The following is a 22,318-nucleotide window of genomic DNA, read 5'->3' as shown; positions in this document are numbered from 1 at the left end:
ACCTCTTTCTATGACCAGCAAACAGTGTCCTTTTGTTTGTACTGCCGATAGCTAAGTACGCTTAGTTACTTCTTTTCCATGTGGGACGCGTATGTGGCCGGCAATTGGGCTGAGATGAACAGCCCATGAAAAATGTCTCCGAATTCTGATGTTTCAAATCCAGTTAGTTTTGATAGGTCTGTTAGGGTTGCCCCTCGTCGCTAGTGTTTCGTACGGTTGAAATTCGTATGGTGGAAGCTCCCTGTTGTCGGTGAACGGTGGTTAGACGATATTCACTAAAAGAATCATTGCTCCCCTTAAACAAAATCTTTTTGAACGCTTTTCTAAATTTTGTATTCGAAAATGCATAGATGATCGGATTGACAGCAGTTTGTAGATACGCAAGCCAACAAGAAAGTGTATCTGCTATCTCCATAGCACAATTTTCTATTCCTTCGTCTATTAGGATGGCTATGTTTATGATTTCAAATGGTAGCCAGCAAAGCACGAAGGTGATGACAACAATCCCTAAAGCCTTTGCGACCCTGAGCTCTCGTCCAATCAAATCCCCCACATTTCGTATGTCTGTTGGAATATTAGAAATATTCCCGACACGCTTTGCGTGCCTGCGGGCGATGACGTAAATCTTGAAGTAGAAACCAATCATTATCAAGAATGGGATAAGAACGTTAACGACCAATAAGAATGCGTGAAAAGCTGGAGGAAGTTCGAAGGAGTAAACCTTTTTCTCTGGAGGAATCAAAACAAGGAACAAAATAATCCCAGTTATGATGGAATAGGTCCAAATAAATGCAATGATGACTTTCACGACGTTGAAGCTCATGAGTTCCTTGTATCGAAGCGGGTATACGATAGCAATAAACCGGTCTGTGCTAATGGCCAAGAGATTGAAAACTGAGGCCGTCAGAAACAGAAAAAATACTGCGTTCCAGAGATTACAGATAAGTCCACCAAGAGGCCAGACAGGAAAATAGATCCAGTACACGATATCAAACGGTACGACCGTCACTGACACCATCATGTCCGATACAGCAAGGCTGCACACCAGGTAATATGAAACGGTTTGTAGACTTGTGTACTTGAAGATCACTGAACAAACCAAGATATTCCCTAGTATGGAGAGAATGATGATGATATACATGAAAATAAGGCCACTGATCGTTAGTCCTACGCCGAGTTGATCATCCTCACAGATGGAGACTTCGGTGGCGTTGGACGGAGGATAAAGATTGAAGCGTTGCATTTCGGTCTGAAATATCAAGAATCAAATGATGAGATTTGACAAACCGTCTGACAACCGACTGAGTTTTGGCTTTTATTGATTCTTCAGCATTTGGATATGGACACATGGTTCGTAACTTTATGACAAGCCCGCAGTCCAAATGAAAATGCAGCAATCTGATTGGTTCCCTATGAATGGTCGGAATCCTGCAGTCACTAGGTGATTTGGAATCTAGGCGCGCAATGCATTGTTTGTCACGGCCTAAATTTCCAAGCATTTTCTGCTCTTTTACTCCGACGAAGGACTAGCGTCCGAAACGTCAGTAAGTTTTTTCATCTTTTCACGGTGTATAATTTACCTTTTCATCATTACAAGCATTTTCTAAGTTATCTTTTGTCAAAACGAAATATTTTCCATCAGCGACGATAATATATGCTATTTTTGGAAGACATATGGTGAATCTTTTCAAGGATGAGTTTTATTTTCTTTATTTTCAAGTAAAAGCTGTTATTTATGAAGCTGAAAACCTTGGAACTAGGTAATATTGAGTACTAACAAATAGAATGTTCCGTCTGATTGGCTAATTTGTTCGGGTTAAGAGAAGCAACAAAATCACCTGGGACAGGTTGAAGTTCAGAAAAATAAAAATATGGACTAGTAATTAAGCCATGTGGCCGCTGAAACATAAGGAAAGCTATATCTTTTCTTTCCTACTTTACCCTGCTTGTCTTCGGATTATTCAACTAAACGAACTCTACCAAGGTTTTTTTAAAAAAATCTTTTTATGAAAAACGTTTTGGAATTCCTGTCAAAATAGATAAAGACCTCGTATAATTTGGTACCTTTGAAGCTTTCTCTCGTGCGATAGACAAAATCATAGCAAAGTTTTTAAATAATAATAAGAACTTGACGTTTCGGCTGCAGGGGGGTAATTGCACATTGATATTAAGAGTCAAAGCCCTATGCTATCAACAACCTCAAGCTAAGACTTCTTTCTAAATTGTCTCAGTTTTTAATTTATATATATCACTAAAGTAGATTGGGCCATCCATAAACAACTGGAAAATGAAGTGAAAAATACTGACGATGTTGATCAAGATGCAATCAAAACAAAAAAATTTATTTATAATGTATAAGATATTTTACCCTCGGGATATTTGAAAACATTAAAAGATCCAGACTTTCGTTTGGCTTTGCTTGGACATTTTTAATATCAACTTCAGTCTTCCTATTGATACAGGGCTACTATAAGTTAACACATGCTTTTTTTTCTGTCAGGAATTGAAATAATTCATGTAAATTTGTGAGACAAGATAAGTTTTAACTTTTTTCTAGTTTCCAATTTTTCAGTTGGTTTCATCGATTGTTTTGATCAGTCATACGATAGCTACTGACTACATTTGAAATAAAAATTCAGAAGACAAATAAGATAAGTTTTTTTCCTAATTTCCGATTTCTCTGCTCCACATGCAGTATGATATGGCTACTAGCATTAGATAACTATTTTATCCTGCTAAAGTGTGTAATATGATTTTTTTTTAACTCTTGAGACAAGATAAGATTGGATTTCATTCTTTCTAATTTCAATTTTTTGCTCGACAATTCATCCATTGTTTTGGACAGCTGAGCGATGCGCTCATTTCCAACTAGAAATGTTTCAGTTTTCTCTTATACACCAGGTCTTTAGCACACTTTTGCGGGTACATTTGACAAAATTTTATGGTTGCATTATTGATTTTTTTTCGTAGTGTTGGTTTATTGGTACTATAACTTGAGTTAACTATAGCGAGTAAAGCTAAATAATATAGCAAATAAGAAAGATGAATTTGATGCTGAAAAGTTAAATTGCTGTTGTTCAACGTGGAACAAGCAATGAAAAAAATATATATATCTAATATTTTTTCCGTTTTTACTTCAACATTTCAAACGACAATCAGAATGACCTTACCATATTTTTCATAAGCATTTTGGTGATTTTCAATGATTGTACAAAGCTGTTGTACAAGCTTCTTCTTACAGCGTTGGAAATTTCGTCTGCACCGACCTTCGAGTTGATAGCTAAACACTTCACCAACTACCAAAAGTCTCGTCCGCCAATGTCACCAATCAAATCAGTCAAATATACTTGAAAAGTAATTTTTTCTATGAATGCTATTAAACCCTTCCCAAAATAACAAGCCGCTATCGATCAACTCTGTCGCCGGGTTTCAGCTGTAGGATACCTATCAAAAATCTTATGTATAAGACTGTAGGCGGACAGGTGTAAGCAAGATTCAAGTTTGACTACATATCGTGCTTTAATTAACCAAAGTATTCTGTAAAGCCAATTCGAATTTGAATATATAAATAATAATCATTAGAGCTTAAACTTTTAAAGATTGATAATTGACCACAAGGACAGTATGATTTTAACACCTGTAATCTTTCATGGAAAGATATGGAACGTTTGTATATGAAACAAATTTAAACAAAAGAAGGCTTTTTTTGCTCTATATGTCAATTGAGTTGAATCTTTTGGCACACTCACTTGTTTGTTGATGGTTTTCACAATATTTGTTTGGTAGTACACTTGCTTCACACTCTGGGGTCTCAGGTTTGATTGCTGTACTCGCCGTCAAATATAAACATCCCGGTTTTTTAGAGGTCTCTCTTTTGATTAGAGAGTTTTTCAGTTCTCCCCCTGCAAAGCTCAACTCGATAAATTCCAATTCGATCTGTGAGTCAGCCGTGCTCTGACGTACGTTGATCAACCCAGAGGTTGTTTCAAAGTTATTCGACAAAACTTAAATTGCAGGTTTTATGAAGTTACATATCATTAATGAAATATACTGGAGTTAGACAAGTCTGTGTTAGACACGGAGAGTAACCTGCGTTATAATGCTCTATTTTTGTTTTGTTTGCTCTGACCGTTTTTAACTTTTCATTCCAACTGTCGCCTGAAGAGTATTAAAAAATCTGAAATTCCTCCTGCCTTTGGATCTCTATCATGCTGGATCATGAATTGAAAACTAAACAGGTGGTAAAAAAAAAGGAAAAAAATAACGAAATAAAGAAAGGAAGGAAGGAACGGAAGGAAGGAAGCAAGGAAGGAAGAAAAAAATCAATAACCTTTTCGCAGTCATCATCTTCAATGACACCCAATTCAAGTGGAACTAAACAACAATAAATGAGCGTAGAGCGTTTTAAACATTTTTTGCAGCAGCTATTTTTTGTGTTTATAATTAAAATAAAAAGCCAAGACGATAGCTAATACTACTCTGTTTTTCAAACCAAACGATTTGTTCCCTATTCATGCAGTAAGACCATTGTTAGCTTTTGAAGAAAAAAAAGCCAGTCAGTTAAAGAAGCATATTAGAGTTACATGCGTAATATGAAATAAATACATACAGAGATCGATGTGTCATTTTGTTATACAAATAAAATAGAAAATCAAACATGCCATGCACGTCCGAAAGATGGTCAGATGAATACCTCCAAGTATCGTACACTCTATACTATTGCAGGTTGGCCAAGCAAATGATTCATATTTATAAATAAGATCATCGCTGGTTCAACTTCTGCTCTGGTTTATTTTGTTTATATTTATTTATTTATATTTTCATATGAAACAGAATATTTTGATATTCATGAAATCACAATGAATTTCTGCTATATTAAGGAAGGTCAGCCTTTACATGTTAAAAGTGTTATTGAGGTGGGATCTACTAATAGAAGGCATACAATATGTCCGGGAAAAAACTAAATGTAAGTATTGCACAAATTTGTACAAATTAGTAAGTTCAGTAGACCTCAGAAGACCGTAGACCGACACGAGTGAAAAACGTCTTCGCATGCTCTGAATCCTTATGCAATAATAAGGACTTCACAAAATGCCAACACTTAGTGTCCTTGCTTGAAACTTAAAGCTAATTCTTTCATATTGTGTTTGTTAATACAGTATCTTGGTCTGACAAAAGTATACTCGCGAATTGTTTTGTATACTTGGAGAAAACAAACATTTATTTTCTCCCTCGAACTCTTCAAAATTGTTAGAAAAAGTGCTGAAATACGCGCATGCGCGAACGTTTTTCTCTAGTGTCCCGTAGACCTACAAAACTTTGCACTAATTTGTACAATTTTGTTAGCTATCTTTTTCAAGGATATATATGGTAAACACTGTATATGCACCGAGTAAACCAAATGTGCAATACAACGAATTAGTCAATATGGTCACCACTTAGTACCTTCGATCCATTCATCATACATACTTTATTCTTCAGTGCTCAGTTTTGGAACAAATGATTGGGCCCCTCAATGAAACCATGCAATTGCTAAACCCTGTCACTAAAACCCAACGGAAAAAGCTGAGTCAGCTAGTCTAAACTTTAATGCATATAATAAATGAAGATTTGACCTTCAAATCTGCACAGTATTTATCTAAAGATTGTAACCAGCATTGTGTATGGCTTTATGTCATGTTTCGGGAAAGAAGTGATTTCTCGAGTTGAACTCAAAGCTTCCTCATCTTATATGAGTAACAAGGTTTGTCTAGTTTTTTATTCAGCATTTCTAAAAATCTAATGCGTTTACCACTCCTGGGTGGATGGCTTAATGCCTAACAGGCCTTGCAACCCAAATGATAAGGCAGCCGGTAGATCGAATTAGAATTTAGAAGTTGATTTTTGTGGAAGGAGGAAAAACCGGAGAACCCGGAGGAAAAACCCTCGAAGCACAGAAGATAACCAACAAACACTCTACTCACATACGACACCGAGACCGACAAGGATCGAACCCGGGTAGCATTAGCAGCACACGCCACCCGTACTTCCCATTTCTCCTTGATGAGGTTTTATACCTATAAAGAATTATCTTCGGTAGCTTATTTGTCAGTTTTGCTTTAATATTTCCACCGTTGTCTAGGTATTCTCAAAGGAGTTTTCATATTTGAATACGAAAAGAGATTTTAAAAAGGATTGCGGTAGTTTAGGTATGAAACGTCATTGTTTATCGGGTCTAATTAACCAAAAATGAAAGCACTGAAATTAGAATAATAAGCTAATTAGATCCAATCCTTAGTTTGTGTGAAAGGGTTTTTAGGAAGACAAGCAGAAACAGCAATGGATAGATTTTTATCGCTGCCGGATACGTATAATGATCGAGCGGGCAAAACTGATTTTGTCTCAGTACACACGTTTGGGACAGCCGACTATCAAATCACCTTGATCAGTTTAGTTCGGAACAACTATGTCCTTTCAGAAAGGAAGAATAAATGAAACGAAGAGTGAATGAAATAAAGATAAATAGTTCCTTAAGCTGTATTACTATTGTTGTAGTTTTTTTTGTTTTTTTTTCCCCAGTTCTTATCGCGCGCAGGCGATAACCAACTTGAAAGGCTATAAATCTACTATCAACAAATCAACTGGGCAACTAACCTGATAAATTATTTAGACTCCAGAAAAATATGTACTAGATTCCAGGCAAGGATAGATTCTTCAAATGATAATGAAAATATCTCGAAGTTTTCGCTCTGTTTTTGATCCTTTCATCCTTTGAGCAAACACGGACAAAATCTTCAGCTTACCTGCTGTCAAACGGTGAATCCTCAACTAGTTTACATTTCGTAGTGACGATTCGTAAGATTAACAAACATTGAGCCATAATTCTATCAATCAATGCAAGAGCTTAACATCAATAAGTGTCAAAAAACATAAATTTCAACTAATATATGTATTTTTTGGCAATTTTTACTCGGGCTTTCAAAGAAATGCCCGAAGTATAAATATTGCGTTCTGTCACAAATCGCAGTTGCGTTCAAAACGCATGCGCAAGTTCTATGCGCGTGCGTAGTATGCGCCACATGGTCGAGCAATGGCGGAATTTTTCAAGGTTTCGTCAGAAGGATGACAGTGTTCACGAAGAATTCTTTCATTTTCTGCTATGAAGCCCGAGTTCACGCAGATATGCGTCTAGTTTAAAGAATAATTGACTTTATTTAGCCATCTGCTTGAGAAAGATCGGCTGAGGACGTCGGGGTCGGAATCGAAAATCGAAAAAGCGCAGTTTGAATCTATTCTATTTTCGGAGGACAGCCGGGTTTGTAATTTTCGTAGAGAAGTGCAAATGATGACGGGAACATGTCGAGTTCTTCTAGGTAAAATACGAGGCGACGAAAATAAAAATTAATTAAAGTTTATGATGTTTTGGTCACACATGTACATAAAGCTGTGCCAATAAAAGTTTAAAAGTTCTTGCGTATACAGTTCGTTTCCATAGCAGCTATCGTTTTACGTGGTGAACGCGACTGCTTTCAAAACTCGATTATCAGTCATCTCTTATGTTAGATTACCAACGCCGCCGCCCAAGGACTAAACGGATCTTCAAATCTTCCATCAACTTTTTGGATCGCTTCCTTAAACAACCTCAAGTGAAGGATGATCCAGGGATGGTTCTGTGGCCCGGGTTCCATTGAACCCTCCTTTTATGAGATGTTGTGAAGCCAATCATGTTCTTTACGCTCAATAAAATGAAATTGGAGCGCCAATGTTACCAGCTTTTTATGTGTGCGTGGCGGCCATTTTGGAACCCGCCGCCTTTTAAACTCCTGGATCGCCACCGACCTCACTAGTCTTATGAAAGTCATGGTTAACTCACAGATCGAACCCTGAATGGCTAACTCATAGATGGAATTGGATTTTAATTTTTGGACATTTTTTAAATAACATCCATACATATTTAATGACTACATTATGACCTGACCATCTCAAAATAAATTAATAGTTATTCACTCTAATTATACAGCTTCTCATTAATCCCATATAGGTAACTGTCCAATTATTTTCTTAATTGGACAGGTCTTGTTGATATTGCATTAATTAGGCAGCTATATAATTAATAGGTAATGGGATTCCATGCTCCCCAATCAAGAAATAATTAGACTCGAAAAATTCCTCTGACTACCAAATTGGACTCGGCCTACGGCCTCAAGCAATTTTGGAAGTCCTCGGAATTTTCCTCGTCCAATTATTTCTTAATTGGACAGCATGGAGTCCTATTACATATACAAAAAGAAATTATTTGATACCTCTCGTGAAGATAGGGTGGTTCTCGGGCTAGGGGCAAGTCTCTTTAGTGATTTATTTGGACCAGGAGATACCAAAACAAAATAATCAATCCTCGATTAATATATTGCAATTAGATCATCCGGCTAATATATCAGTACTTCAAAGGCAGTTTTTTCAGGCCTCACGAAGGGAACTAAGGAATGTCTTTATCTTATCTTTATCTTTAATTGCTTTTATAAATAAATGATTTTTCGACCTTTTAGATAAACCTAAATCTCTAGCTTGGGTCCCGGTCATTGACAAACATAGAAAAAGTAAATTTTTTAGTTGAATGGGCCCCCAAGCTGGGAATTTGTCCAAGGGGTCTACGTTTTACTACAGTGGATATACAGTTATTTGAAAAAGGTTGGTTGGTGAAAGTTTTGTTCACATGTTGTATGGTGCTTACCAAGCTTGAAATGCATCATGGGCGATGTGAATCGAATCAGCAATGGGTCACAACGATAATGAATTTTGGCTTCACGTTTTTCAGGTACATTTTCTTCTGTGTTGACATACAAAGGTGATATATTTCAAGCTTGGTCAACGACATGCAGCATGCACCATGCACATGCAGCAAAACCTTTCAGTACAAACATTCAAAAAATAATTTACCTATTCTACTCTATTCTATTGCTCCATTAACCTGGAGCACTGGTTTTCCTTATCTTCACTCTTTAAAAATTCCATTTTTTAACCTCTATATGTATATCAATATATTTTTTTCAAGTAACAAAATAATATATACACCTACTTGCAAGAAGGTTGTCATACAAGAATAGAACATTAGTAATTTAGTGAGAAAGACATTAAAAGACAAAAGAAAAAGTTCAGCTTCAGTGATCTTCTTTTGTTTTTTAATATAATTCCTATCCCACTAAATCACTAATGTTCTATTTTCGTATGACAACGTTCTTGCAAGTAGGTGTACAAACACGTGGACTATTAAAAATCCTGCATTCAGGCTGATTGTTTGGTTATTTTACTCAAAGGTGTTTCATGGCAGTGTAGGGCCGAAGTGCCTAATCCATTCACCTTTGCTACTGATACTATGAAATCTGACCTGACTTTTCTCAAAACCCAAAACGTCTTCAGAGTTCATAGTTTTGTGCTATTATTATGCGTGTCCTGTTGTGGCGGGGTGCAACGCCTCTGATCCAACGTGGACGTGCGAGATCTCGATCGTGAGCGTGTGCGAAGATCATCATCGTTATCCGTCATCCTTCGACAAAGAAGCGAGCTCAAAGCTCGTTTGAAATCCCTGTGAGTGTAAGCATAGAGTACCGGGTTGACCGCTGAATTCAAGTACGCAAACCAACACGTGATTGTATCGGCAATCTCAACATTACAGTCCTCTATGATAATTTCATCTAAGGCTAGAAAACTGACGATTTGGTAGGGAAGCCAACACAGTACAAAACAGAGAATGATGATTCCAAGAGCTTTTGCAAGGCGCACTTCACGAATGATGGTGTCCCGGAAAGTTTTGCTAGAATCAACACTATTAATAGATAGAGAAGAGTTGATACGTTGCGCGTGATGTCGTGCAATCGCATATATCTTTAAATACAATCCAGTCATGATTACGAACGGCGCCAACACATTAACGATCAGTAGAAATTGTTTAAACCATTCCGATTGGCCCAAGTTGAAGGAGTAGTGTTCTCCATCTGGAGGAACCAGTAATAAAAATAACGTGACTCCAGTCGCTACAGCGTAGAACCAGACGCTCATGATAGCGATATTAACTACTGTAACCCAAGTATGATAGTAAAGAGGATACACTATGGCTATAAAACGATCTCCACTTATTATCAGTAGATTCATGACAGACGCTGTCAGAAATGTATAGAACAAAGAGTTCCATGCGTTGCAGGCGTAGCCGCCTAGTGTCCAGTGAGGGAAATTGAGCCAGTAAATGATATCAAGCGGTAGAACAGACACACACACCATCAAGTCTGATACGGCCAAGCTGAAGATGAGGTAATTGGACAACGTACGTTTTAAATACGAGAACTTGAACATAGAAAAGCACACAAGATAGTTTCCTGCAGCACCGATGAACATCATCAGAGAGATGACCACTGTGCCTGGAAAACAAATAATACCAGCTAATTAATATTAAAAATGTTTATGAATTTCGAAGATAATCAGAAAATGTTTCGCAATAAAATAATTTAATCAGATAATCACATTTGGTCGTCAATGCGCAACGAAGTTGGTTAATAAAATGTGATGTGTCAATCAAATAGAATTCAAGTGAGTGGGCATAAAACATGTTTAAAGATGAAATATTGCCGGTTTTTGCTTTCTTTAGCTTTTTTTTATAACTCCAATGGGGTTTAAAAGATATAATATGAATACCCTATGAGCTTGGGTACTATTCTTGGTGAATTTTAGAAGCCGAATTTCCAACAATCATAATGATAATCATCATTTTTTAAAATCAAATCCAACCCGTATCTAACTAATTTTACAGCGACTCTGGATTAATATTACATTCAAGCAAAAAAACTTGACGTAGTTCAGGTTGATCAACTAAATTTGAGAGATTTTTACTTTTCATGTGATCGACAGTCCTTCAAAGCTATAAAAGGCCAGAAAGCTTACCAATGACGAGGAATACAAAGGATAATCGTTCCTGGCAAACATATACTTCTTTACTGGGCTTGGTGCTATTGACCTCCATAAGTTGACGATTTCAAATTAATTGTTTGGAAGTTACTGATTTTTGTAGACGAAATTTGGACTTTCTTTCGCTTCTCTCAGCCGGCTAGTCAAGCACCTTGTCTGTTGAGTTAATAAATGATTTTTAGTTCAGTTTTCCATTTGTGGCGACTCGATAAGTGATTCTGTCATGATTTCCAAACAAAATGACGTGTTAGTGCCTCACTTTCGCACATTTAAGTCAACATAAGCTCGAGCAGGAGTTTGCGAGTTGAAACCTGTATGCCATGCTCGTAGCTGTGTTGTTTTTGTCGCGTAAAATGGAGAACTAAAAGTAAATAGCGATTGAATTGGGTTCTTCATCTGTAATGTAAGTGTTAAATGTACCTCGGAAAATTAAACTGAAAAAAAATTAAGAAAATTAGAAATGTGAACAAAATTCGATTTTTTAAAGAAAATTAGGGCTATTTTCGGATATATGGTCTGTCTTTATTGCCGAGATAAAAGGATTCAGAATGACTGCGTTTCATTTCTTTAATGATAACCTTCCCGTTCTTATCCCTTATTAGATTTGATATATATCCATCTCTTTGTGTGTTATAACTTTTATATCCACTGTTTGTTTATGATGCTCTAACCTCTGACAAGTTACATTTACATTTTTAATTAAATGACTGAGAAAAGAGGGGAGACGAAAGGAACGAAAGAAGAATAGAAAGGAAGAGGAAGGAAGAAAGAAAGAAAGAAAGGAAGAAAGAAAGAAGAAAAAAGGAAGAGGAAGGAGAAATGAAAGTGGCAAGGGAGGTGAAAGGATAAAGAAATTAAGGAATTTAGAAATAAAGGCGGAGAGAAAAATCAAAGCAACTCAGAACATGTAACATAAACCAAGTGTTGCATTCAAAAAACTTTTGAATATTAATATGACCGCTGGTCTTCAGAAATAAATATTCTGATTTTAAAACAGGTTTTTTAGACATGTTTAATTGTGGACACGTATAATAGAATTCAGCATGCATTTAGACGGCGTTAGAAACCGTCTTTTTTAAACTGGAAGATCACATTTAAGCCTCATATCATTGTGGTCAAAAATGATTATTGTAAGGTTTTAATCAGGTTCGTGCACCAAGAAACGATTTTTGAGGCAATATGAGACGGTTGTATAAAATGAATGAAAACAGGCAGTAAAAGGGTCCACTTGAAGCTGGCGTTTGATAATGAGTATTTACAGAAGATGACCGGATCACTTTTACCTTGTTTGAATGATATGATCCCAATGGAAAATAAATGGTTTAAAGGAATTAGTAGTTGGCGTTTTATCTTGACCCATGCACGTATCAGTAAAAACTTGATAAAAGTGTATATTCAACAGACACACGGCCAATGAAAATAACAAAATCTACCGTTTCAAGCCAGGAATAGAATATATTAGCAAGGAAGACCATTCGACACCATCTTACTCAAGGATTTTGACCTGTTTTTCTCAGAATGATCTTACATCACATATATCTCACTTGCGCTAATAAAGGGAGATTTTTTTTCTCCGGGCCGAATATGAATTGGAATTTTGTGAATATGAAGTTCGACGTTTGAATTTATATGCTTGTCAATTGAGTGAAACCCGCACCCCCAGGTCCCCGGGGCAGGGCGGGTAATTAAGCATTTGTATACTGTTAGTACTGTGCTCCAGTCCCCTGAAAAGATTTTCTGTTAAAATTATTTAAGTTGTTACTGAAGTACGCGTTAAATTCCCCGTATATCCGTGTATTCAGGCTGTTAAATGTGCGTTGACTTCCCGGTCTCGCGGGGGTGGGGTCAGGGTTTCAATTTAGTGCATTACTTGAATTCGATTAATTTGAATGAAGTGCAAAGAAAGCTTGAATGAATTATATTCTACGTAAAAAGATGTTAGATTCAGCAAGTGGCATGGTGCTATTGAAGCGGTAGGTCTTATACTGGGCATTTTTACTGAATATAGAATTAATACCTGCTTCTTGTCAGTTTTGGGTTTGTTTGCTATTAAGAGAATAACAATAATAATGATGATAATGCAAGGGCGGATCCAAGGGGAAGGTCGGGGGGGTCGCGACCCCCCTGTCATTCCTGAAGTCAAATGGGCTTCCTGTGTTAAAAATGCGACTGGGATTCCTTTGCCCACAAAATTTACCCCTGAGACCCCCCCTTCAAAAAACCCTGGATCCGCCCTTGTAATGATGATGATGAAAATGATTTGTAGATGCTTGTATGGCGCATTTCTAGCCCCAATGCGCCTTACATGAGTCATCACTTGCTATGCTTTGTGATCAGCTAAACGAGTAGCCTCTGTGCGCAGCCAAGAAACGTTCGGCTGTACGCAGGCTACCAAAGCGGCTGAAAAAGAAATGGTACACTCGTCTACTAGTAACCCAATCCTCCCCGTCCCCCTTCTTCCCACAGGCCACCCGTCTCTTTTCTTTCCCTTCCCTTTGCGCTTGCCACACCGGTGACAGATGCAATACGTTGTTTTATTTTTTGTCCTGCGCTGTAAAAAGAAATTAAATGAGGTGCTAGAAAAAAGACTAGTCGCTGATGGACTAGGGACTAGATATCCTTTATTCAGTGATTCATGCATTGTGATCTGAAGGCCGGGTGATGTGAAAGACAAAGTACACAGCTTCTTCCGCAGTTGTCTCTATCTCTTTTATATCATCTTTTTTCCTAGGGTGCATGCAGTAAAACCATGAAATAAAAACAAAGTTGACACTGACAAATAGTACTATTTAGTGACTAATGGTTACACCCAACCAGAACAGAATCAAGAGACAATTTGCGTCTTTTACAGCACGCACTCTACCATGGAAAAAACTGAGACATAATAATAGATGCCTACAGAAATGGTGCACCTACACCTACTTTCAAGAACGTTGTCATACGAAAATAGAACATTAGTGATTTAGTGGGATAGGGATTATATTAAAAAACAAAAGAAGATCACTGAAGCTGAACTTTTTCTTTTGTCTTTTAATGTATTGCTTTCTCACTAAATTACTAATGTTCAATAATTGTATGACAACCTTCTTGCAAGTAGGTGTATATTGCATGGTCAGACATCAGAGATTTAATTTTGTCCCAAAGTCAACCTTTAAGAATTTCCAGGAGATGCAGGGTTGGACTGGAAAAAATATTTGCTAGAAACCTCTGGCCCTTTCCACCCCAGAAAAAAACAACTGATGATTTTCATTTAAAGCCCTCATTGGGAAACCTACAATATATAGCGCTTTCTTATACTGTACCACCGTCGTACCACAGTATCTAGTAAGTAACCTTGAAATCGACAAGCTCTGGTGCATGTCAGGTAACCATTTGATTGTTTGTTCATACCCATTAAATCTGGGAATAATATTCTCATTTCTAATCACTTTTCTGTTCCTGTTTTCTTTTTATGTGAACAAATTTTCTTGTGTTCCTTCCAGTCTGCTGATTGGCATTGACTAAAACGAGAAGGTTAGAGTTGTAAGCATTCATGAAAAATTACATTTATGTTTTGCATAGGTGGCAATTTATAATAATTTTAACAATGATCCTCTGAAATGTCTAAAAGAATAAACCACATGAATGCCACTCTGCCACTCAAGCCTCTCTGCAAGGTGTTTTTTTATTATTAGTTTGAATAGATTATTAACATTGGCACCATATTTGGTCTGAGAAACAATAAATGTAAAGTAGTCAATTCAGTAATCAGCCCATCAGCCAAACACAACCCAACAACCAGCCTACCCACCAACCAAACCAAACCTAACCTAACCCAACCCTACTCCACCCAACTAACCACCAACCAGCCTACCCATCCACCCACCAAACCTAGCCCAACCCAACTCTGGTCAACCAAACCAACCACCAACCAGCCTACCCACCAACCAAACCTAACCCAACCCAACTCTGCTCCACACAACCAACCACCAACCAGCCTACCCATCCACCCACCAAACCTAAACCAACCCAACTCTGCTCAACCAAACCAACCACCAACTAGCCTACCCACCCACCAAACCTAACCCAACCCAACTCTGCTCCACCCAACCAACCACCAACCACCAACCAGCCTACACACCAACCAAACCTAACCCAACCCAACTCTGCTCCACCCACCAACCACCATCCAGCCTACCCACCCACCAAACCTAACCCAACCCAACTCTGCTCCACCCAACCAACCACCAACCACCAACTATCCTAGCCACCCACCAAACCTAACCCAACCCAACTCTGCTCCACCCAACCAACCACCATCCAGCCTACCCACCCACCAAACCTAACCCAACTCTGCTCCACCCAACCAACCACCATCCAGCCTACCCACCCACCCACCCACCAAACCTAACCCAACCCAACTCTGCTCCACCCAACCAACCACCAACCAGCCTACCCACCAAACCAAACCTAACAAACTCTGCTCAACCAACCAACTGCCCACCCACCAAATCCAACCAAAGTTTACCCCACCCATGACGACCCACTCACCAACCAGATAACCCACTAACCCACCCTCCCATTGACCCACCCATACACCCAACCAACTGATCAAATCCATGCAAGGAACCATCCAAAGTTAACTCTCTTTTGTAACATACCTTCCACAATAAGAAGCTTTGTGACATGGACATGGTTTTAGTTTCAATTTTCCACTTCTTTTTTCAGGGCAGGTTTTGTTACTGCATTTATTTTTTGCATTTTGTGGAAGAAAATCTAGCATTGCCAACAGTTCCTTGGAGCCCACCACAACAGGACCCATGAATGGTAATCTCTTTACTTCTGCATCTTCCCCTTTTTCTTTCCACTTCACAGCTTCCTCCAAGTTTCCCTCAAGCATGTGTAGGAGTGCCAAGTGATAGTAAGCATGGGGGTACTTCTTGTCACACTCTGGTGCTTCTTGTAGATACTCCATAAAAAGCTGCTTGGCTTTTTGTCGGAGCTGGTCTTCTGTCCATGTAATGTAGTCCCCCTTGGGTAGTCTCTGGTTTTCAGGTGGTTCAAATGTCTCCAATAGTACCTCGTCAGGGTTGGGTGCATTTTCTTTGTTCTTTTTTTTAGCTGCCATATTCATGAAGCAATAGGCTAAAGGTAATTTTGCCTCAAAATAATTGGGACAACAATTCAGTGCTTCCTGGAAGGCTTGTGCACCATCCTTAAAGCAATCTGTAACAATATATAGAGAGCCTAAGTGATAATAAAGCTCATGCAACCAGCTACTGTAATCTCCTTCAAATTTGTATGGATCTTCTGTTGGAGGCTTGTCTGGCTCTGCTTTCTTAATCAAATAAATAAGATTTTTCAAAGCCATGGTCTTCTTAATATCTAGTTTGTAACTCTCCAAATTCAATTTTGCCTGCATGGGATATAATACAATAATTAGCAGTAATCCTTCAAAAAAAGTAGGACTAGTTTTAAGAAGACTAGAAATGAAAGCAAACAATGAAACCATAAAGTCAGCAGATCCTGTTATGTAAAGGAATGACTGTGTGATGGAGTTTTCATACAGGATTCCTAATGCCATTAGTCTTATTGCTTCTGCAGAGCCACTACTTTGAAGTTGCTCTAATCCTTTCTTTACAAGTCGAAAAGCTTTAAGATAGCGCTGAGCGGTAGGTGAGTCAGGGTACTGTGTAAATGTGACTTCCTGGAACATTATTGGATTCTGTATCGCGAGAGGATGCTGTTGTTGCTCTACATTCATTTTCAAAATTTCACAATGTTGTTGAAAACTGCTGATTGGCGACGGTTTATCAGTTACTGGTTGTACGACTATGCCTTGTTCTTCTAGCTTCTTGAGAGCCTGTCAGCAAAAAATATTCTTTAACAAATACATATATGTAAAGATCAGTTTAATATAGTGATTAAAAAACTCAATGATAATATTCTGAGCATTAAATTTTGCTCTTACAATACGATGGTAAAAAAAATCACCAGCCTTGATGGGTTTAACAACTTAATGCACACATGGGTGGAAAAGAGCTTCTGTGTGATGCCTGATGGTGCAAAAATAAGTTGCGTGATTATATTTCCAAATAAGGTGCATGATATATGTGTGATCAGATATTGCAATGTTATGTGCGATGAGTGATGTTAAGATCAAATTAAATAAAATTGTGAAGTTTGCAGGAAGTAAGATAAGTAAAAAGGTTGAAGAAAGAAAATATGAATTTTCAAAAATTGAAATTTTGTTTCAAAAACTCATGAATAATTTATTCCAATTGGAGCGACCATACACGTCACGTGCATGGACCTTTAAACCCCATAAAGTCCTCTTCATTAGTATTCTTTATATAAAGAATACTAATGAGGATGAAACTTTATATAAAGTCTCATCCTTATTAGGTATTCTTTATATAAAGAATACTAATATGGACAACCTTATCGGAATAAAGGTGCCTCCAAGTTTAGATGAAGACGTACAAACCTCACTGCGCATGAAATTTCTGTACAAACGACTATCAAAGTATAAAAGTCAATGTTTGTGAGGTATATGGTTGCTCTACTTCAACTGAAAGGTCTGTGAATTATACTTAAAGTTTTTGAAGCCGTTTAATAAGCTTGCAGATCGTGTTTTATCGGGTCTAAAACCACTCGGCTACGCCTTGTGGTTTTAAACCCGATAAAACACTCCTGCTCGTTTATTATACAGTACATGAAAATATTCATTGAAGGCATCTTTTGCCTCCAGCTAAGGTTTTCTTACAAATTTGCACCTTTCAAAACAATATCTTCACAAGTTTTGTGTGTCTGTGCTCATATAAATGGCAACCCAACAAATGTGGAGGGGTGAAATTGGTCAGCATTTGAGCTACAAAGCTTTATTTGGATTGGGGTGTGGGTACAGTACTTATGGTGGGGCTGGGAGAATAAAAGAATATTCTTTGGAGAAAGAGAAAAATTGATATATTTAATTAGTTGCAAACATGGAATATAAAACTAATAATGTAATAAATCTGTAAAAATGTACTAATTTTTCTGTACTAAATATTTAGCAATTAGTACAGTCTTTGAGCCAAAAAGGGCTATGAGTCAATATCCCTGATGAGGCTGAAGGCTGAGTGTGAGAGGTCTATTTTTTTTAGTCAAATCCAACTAGTCGGTTAAATACATAGATGGAAACAAGTTTTAAATTAAAGTTAAATTTATTGTTTTGCACTTTTCATTCCTAGTAGGCTATAACTTTTACCCTATTACTAGGTCATCCAATCAGAATACAGCTTTCATGATAGACCACTAGTTGGATTTGACTAATATAAAATAGAGCACTCTATTGTTTTCTATTGTTTCATTGGTGCCTTATAGTTTATTGTTAGTTATATAGTACTCTTTCATGGGTAAAAAGAGTTTGCACTCTATTTAGTAAATGTTTGACTGAGAGTATAGCCAAAATCCAGACATGTACTGGGAGTTGTCCAATTTGTATGAACATGAAATTACTCTAACCTGTTTAGCCTCTTGGTCATCACTGTTAGCTGCTTTTCCCAGCCATCTCTTTGCTTTGTTTAAGTCTTTTGGATTTCCACTCTCCCCAGTCAGATAAGATAATCCAAGCACTTTTTGAGCTTCAGGATCACCCAGCTCAGCAGCCTTCTTTAAGTAGTGTACTGCCTTAAATGGCTGGGGTTGTCCTTCTGGACACTCTCCTGCCATGTAGTATTTGTGTAGCCTTTTTAATGCTTCTACTTTTCTATCAATACCTAAATTTCTCATTGTCCCTTTTATTAAATAAGAGGAGGGGTTACTGGTGTCTTCTTGGTCATCACTGAATGGTTCTTCACCAGCTACTCTTCTGTACCACTTGAAAGCTTCTTGTAAATCCTCATTGATTACCCCTTCCACCCCACATCTGAAAATTTCTGCCAAATTCAATCCAGCTTCTAATGAGCCAAGACTGGCTGCTTGTATGTACAGTTCATATGCTCTTCTTTGATGACAAACTGTTCCTTTGATGTCGTGTAAAGTGCCAAGACATAGGATACTTGTAGGGTTGCAGTTGCCACCGTGTATGGAAGATTCGTACCAGCCTATTGCAGAATCAAGATCTTTTTCAATATTCAATTCTGGTACACCGTATTGATAAGCCATAGCCAAATGAACTTGTGCTTGCCAGTCTTGGTCAGCCTTTGCTTTTTCTTTTAAGTCTTCTACTGATTTATACATCGATAAAATATGGTCTTTGAAATTTATGTTTGATCCATGATCGATTCCGGTTAGTGATTTGAACATTTGCTTGCCCAGTTTTGAAGTTTTTGCTTCCTCATAACGAAAAGCCATGTTTGTACTAAAGAGAGATGCTAGAGAGATGAGAAATGCGAGTAATTTACCACAGGAATTCCAACCCACAATATTTCGCCGAAGAGCTACGTAGCACTGTTTATTAGCGGAGCGCAGTCATACTAAAAATAGCTTTGCATAATTAGACCCCCCGGCGAGATTCGGACAAACAAACCGATAGTTCACTGTGTATTACTGTGAATGAGTACGCTTCAACCCAAAAAAATCGCGATTTCATTGCAAGATGGTCACTACGAAACACTGTTGTTGGGGACAGTGTAAAAATGACTCGAGATACCCTGACAAACTGCCCAGATCGTTGAAAGAAATGGCAGATTTGGGCAAAAAGATATTTCTCCCTTTTCCGAAGCCATGGAACGATCTTGAGAGATGCCAACGATGGGTTAATGCCTGCTCTCGCGAAGATTTCACTGTAAAATGTATCACAAAAGACACGTATATTTGTGTAGAACATTGGCCTGGAGAAAAGGGACCGACCACAGAATTTCCAGACCCGTTGAAAGCGAATCTTTCGACTAGCGGAGTGGCGAAGGCAACACGAAAGAGAAAGCTCCCCAAACAACGACAACAGGCTGAACAACAGCAGACAAAGAAGTGCTGTGCTACCAACGATACTCCCATTGAAAGTCAAGACTATCAAGAAATTATGGAGGAGAACTGTCTTGTACAAGATGAAGGGAATTATTTAGAGAATAATAAGGCAACACAAACGGACGTAACAAAGCACGAGCTGGCAAGTAAAATCGAGAACATGATTTTACGTAATGAGCTCCAGTCTGGCTCATCTAGCGCCCCCAAAGTTATAAGCAATATATCTTATGAAGTCGTTGTGCACCATCCAGACCAAATGAAACATTTTGTTGGCCTCACATCGTCACAATTTGAGATGCTTCATGAGTTTCTTAATGATGTTTGCCCTCTAGAAACAATCTCATATTGGGGTTACAAAGATCGAAAGATATCAAAAGTAAAGTGCCAGCGAGGAATGTCCAAGTGGTCTTCTCGAGAGAAGCTGTACATTTGTCTCTTGAGGCTAAAAACTGGATTCACCATCAGGACGTTGTCTGTATTACTCAGTTCTCCCGACAAGGAAATCAAAGATAGCTATATCAGAGTAATATTTACAACGTTTATTCAGCTGATGTATAAGATTTTTCGACAAATGGAGACGGTGATGTTCCCATCGAGACAGATATTGAGCCGCTTTCTACCAAGGGTTTTCAAGACCCTTAAGAATGTGCGATGCAGCATTGACTGCACAGAATTTCGTGTTGAAACGTCGAGGAACTTTGCTCAACAAGGAAATACCTTTTCCTCGTACAAACACGCCAACACTTTTAAGTGTCTCATTGCATGTACACCAAATGGAGGAGCATGTTTTATATCAGATCTGTTTGAGGGAGACATTTCTGACGTTGAAATTTTTGAGGAAAGTGGAATCATGAAGCACATTCAACCAGGGGATGTTATTTTAGCTGACAGAGGCTTTACAGTTCAAGATAACTTGTACCCACTCCAAGCCAAAGTAAAAATTCCTTCATTTTTGAAGGGGAGAAAGAGCCTATCAGCACAAGAAGAACTTGACACACGAGTTATAGCAAAGGCGAGAATACACATTGAAAGATTCAATCAGAGACTCAAACAGTTTAAGCTTGTGGGAAGGAAAATCCCTCTTTCGATTGCACCATTAGCTACACAAATAGTGGTAGTTGCGTGCGTGCTTGTTAATTTCCAAGAGGTCTTATGTAAGTAAATCATGCATGTGATCATAGCTAGGGGATGCCCATGAAAGGGTGCACCTGCACCCCTGTCAGGACATTGAAGGCCCACTCTTTGGCTACAAGAAGTTAAATATTTATCTAATTTAAAATGTTTGTATCAAAATAATTACAACAGAACTGTCTCTGTTAGGGTATTGTTAAACAAAGTCTCCCAAATAAAAACAACTCTATGGCATATACTGTATAATGATTGTATTTGGTTCATGTTGAGCAAATTTTCAACCACATTCACCCATCCTAGCTATGGACCTGCCCATGTCAGGCATTTGTATGAATAGAACACTTGAACATTGGACTTTATGTAAGTCAATGAAATATTGACTTGTGACAGACATAAGCAAGTGCAGATAGTCCCTTCAAGGTCAACTGAATGTTCTTGTGTACATGTCATTGTACTTAATATGCCATATACATCTGAGCTTGCATAAAAGACAGTATGTTACAAGTCATCATATATAGCTTTGTTAAAGCACTGTTTGGGTTTTAAAATTCACTGGTGTAGATTAAGTGAACAATAGGCTTTTGTAATATTGACATACGGAATTAGCAATTTGACTAAAGAAATGTCACATGGTTTTATATCTGTGTTAACAAATTAGTGGCTTTCATAAACTCATGAAATACACTTTAACATGTTTATCGCACTACGTCACTCCATTCCTTTGTTTTCTGCTGTGTTTATGTAGCTATTACACTGTAATCAGTACAATTTATTTCATGAGTTAATGAAACACACTCTATAACATAGAAGAAAGTTCAAAAGGTAAAACGATGCTATAAAAAAATGATAAAAATGAAATGATATTATGCACTGAAATGCAACCTGGTGATTATCTAAACAATATAAATTACATGGCTTATTGAATATCCAAGTGGCTGTGCCTTATAAATAGAAAGGCCAGAGTTTGGCTTTCTGTACTCTTTAAGACCGTCATACACAAGCCATGCATGAAAGTGGTTGAAAACACAGATATAATGATGGCCATTCCATAATGTAACACTGTGTAAATATAGTTCCTTTGTGTTCAGTTTTATAACCATAGGTAAATTGTCCATCCGTAAATAGCCTGCTCTACTGGCTAAGTCCAAAGAAAAGATAAAAATATCTCCAAAACTGCAAAAGTGACGTGCTGTACTTGTTCTCATACCAGAGCAGTGCCATGATAGATACTGTGTTCCATTACAATCAATTGAAATATTTTGTGTGCATGGAATTCCAATTGATGGCTGACTGTAGAACTTTCTTTGACATAGAGTGGGACCAG

At 37.8% G+C, this 22,318-nt stretch overlaps 4 protein-coding genes across 4 annotated transcripts; 1 reads left to right on the top strand and 3 right to left on the bottom strand.

Moving 5' to 3' along the window:
• Nucleotides 1–6: 6 nt before the first annotated feature.
• On the bottom strand, nt 7–6,792 carry LOC116293697 (alpha-1A adrenergic receptor). The gene is made up of 2 exons (XM_089036434.1): nt 6,634–6,792; nt 7–1,249 (listed from the first exon to the last, which is right to left on the bottom strand). The coding sequence occupies exon 2, from the start codon at nt 1,241–1,243 to the stop codon at nt 182–184; it is 1,062 nt and encodes a 353-aa protein (XP_088892560.1). The 5' UTR covers nt 1,244–1,249; nt 6,634–6,792; the 3' UTR covers nt 7–181.
• Nucleotides 6,793–9,135: 2,343 nt separating this feature from the next.
• Nucleotides 9,136–11,087, bottom strand: LOC116293694 (histamine H2 receptor). The gene is made up of 2 exons (XM_031701156.2): nt 10,912–11,087; nt 9,136–10,391 (listed from the first exon to the last, which is right to left on the bottom strand). The coding sequence occupies exons 1-2, from the start codon at nt 10,988–10,990 to the stop codon at nt 9,400–9,402; spliced, it is 1,071 nt and encodes a 356-aa protein (XP_031557016.2). The 5' UTR covers nt 10,991–11,087; the 3' UTR covers nt 9,136–9,399.
• Nucleotides 11,088–13,534: 2,447 nt separating this feature from the next.
• Nucleotides 13,535–19,364, bottom strand: LOC116293714 (uncharacterized). The gene is made up of 3 exons (XM_031701180.2): nt 18,421–19,364; nt 15,576–16,777; nt 13,535–14,435 (listed from the first exon to the last, which is right to left on the bottom strand). The coding sequence occupies exons 1-3, from the start codon at nt 19,249–19,251 to the stop codon at nt 14,360–14,362; spliced, it is 2,109 nt and encodes a 702-aa protein (XP_031557040.2). The 5' UTR covers nt 19,252–19,364; the 3' UTR covers nt 13,535–14,359.
• LOC148906928 (uncharacterized) lies at nt 19,364–22,175 on the top strand. Its single transcript, XM_089036575.1, has one exon. The coding sequence runs from the start codon at nt 19,496–19,498 to the stop codon at nt 21,023–21,025; it is 1,530 nt and encodes a 509-aa protein (XP_088892701.1). The 5' UTR covers nt 19,364–19,495; the 3' UTR covers nt 21,026–22,175.
• The last annotated feature ends 143 nt before the right edge of the window (nt 22,176–22,318 follow it).

This window comes from Actinia tenebrosa, unplaced genomic scaffold, assembly GCF_029948245.1.
Source record: "Actinia tenebrosa isolate PJP-AT-01 unplaced genomic scaffold, QUT_ActTen_1.0 PGA_scaffold4__44_contigs__length_22323623, whole genome shotgun sequence".
NCBI classification, from domain to species: Eukaryota; Metazoa; Cnidaria; class Anthozoa; order Actiniaria; family Actiniidae; genus Actinia; species Actinia tenebrosa.
The sequence above is the reverse complement of the archived record's forward strand: the minus strand, read 5'-3'. Positions and strand labels throughout refer to the sequence as shown.

Excerpts from the sequence above, each read along its gene's own strand:
- LOC116293697 (XM_089036434.1), bottom strand. The coding sequence starts at position 1,243 with ATGCAACGCTTCAATCTTTATCCTCCGTCCAACGCCACCGAAGTCTCC.
- LOC116293694 (XM_031701156.2), bottom strand. The coding sequence starts at position 10,990 with ATGGAGGTCAATAGCACCAAGCCCAGTAAAGAAGTATATGTTTGCCAG. Across the intron at positions 10,392-10,911 it reads CTTTGTATTCCTCGTCATTG|GCACAGTGGTCATCTCTCTG; the intron begins GTAAGCTTTCTG and ends TTTGTTTTCCAG.
- LOC116293714 (XM_031701180.2), bottom strand. The coding sequence starts at position 19,251 with ATGGCTTTTCGTTATGAGGAAGCAAAAACTTCAAAACTGGGCAAGCAA. Across the intron at positions 16,778-18,420 it reads ATGACCAAGAGGCTAAACAG|GCTCTCAAGAAGCTAGAAGA; the intron begins GTTAGAGTAATT and ends TTTTGCTGACAG. Across the intron at positions 14,436-15,575 it reads AAAGCTTCTTATTGTGGAAG|TCAATGCCAATCAGCAGACT; the intron begins GTATGTTACAAA and ends TTCTCGTTTTAG.
- LOC148906928 (XM_089036575.1), top strand. The coding sequence starts at position 19,496 with ATGGTCACTACGAAACACTGTTGTTGGGGACAGTGTAAAAATGACTCG.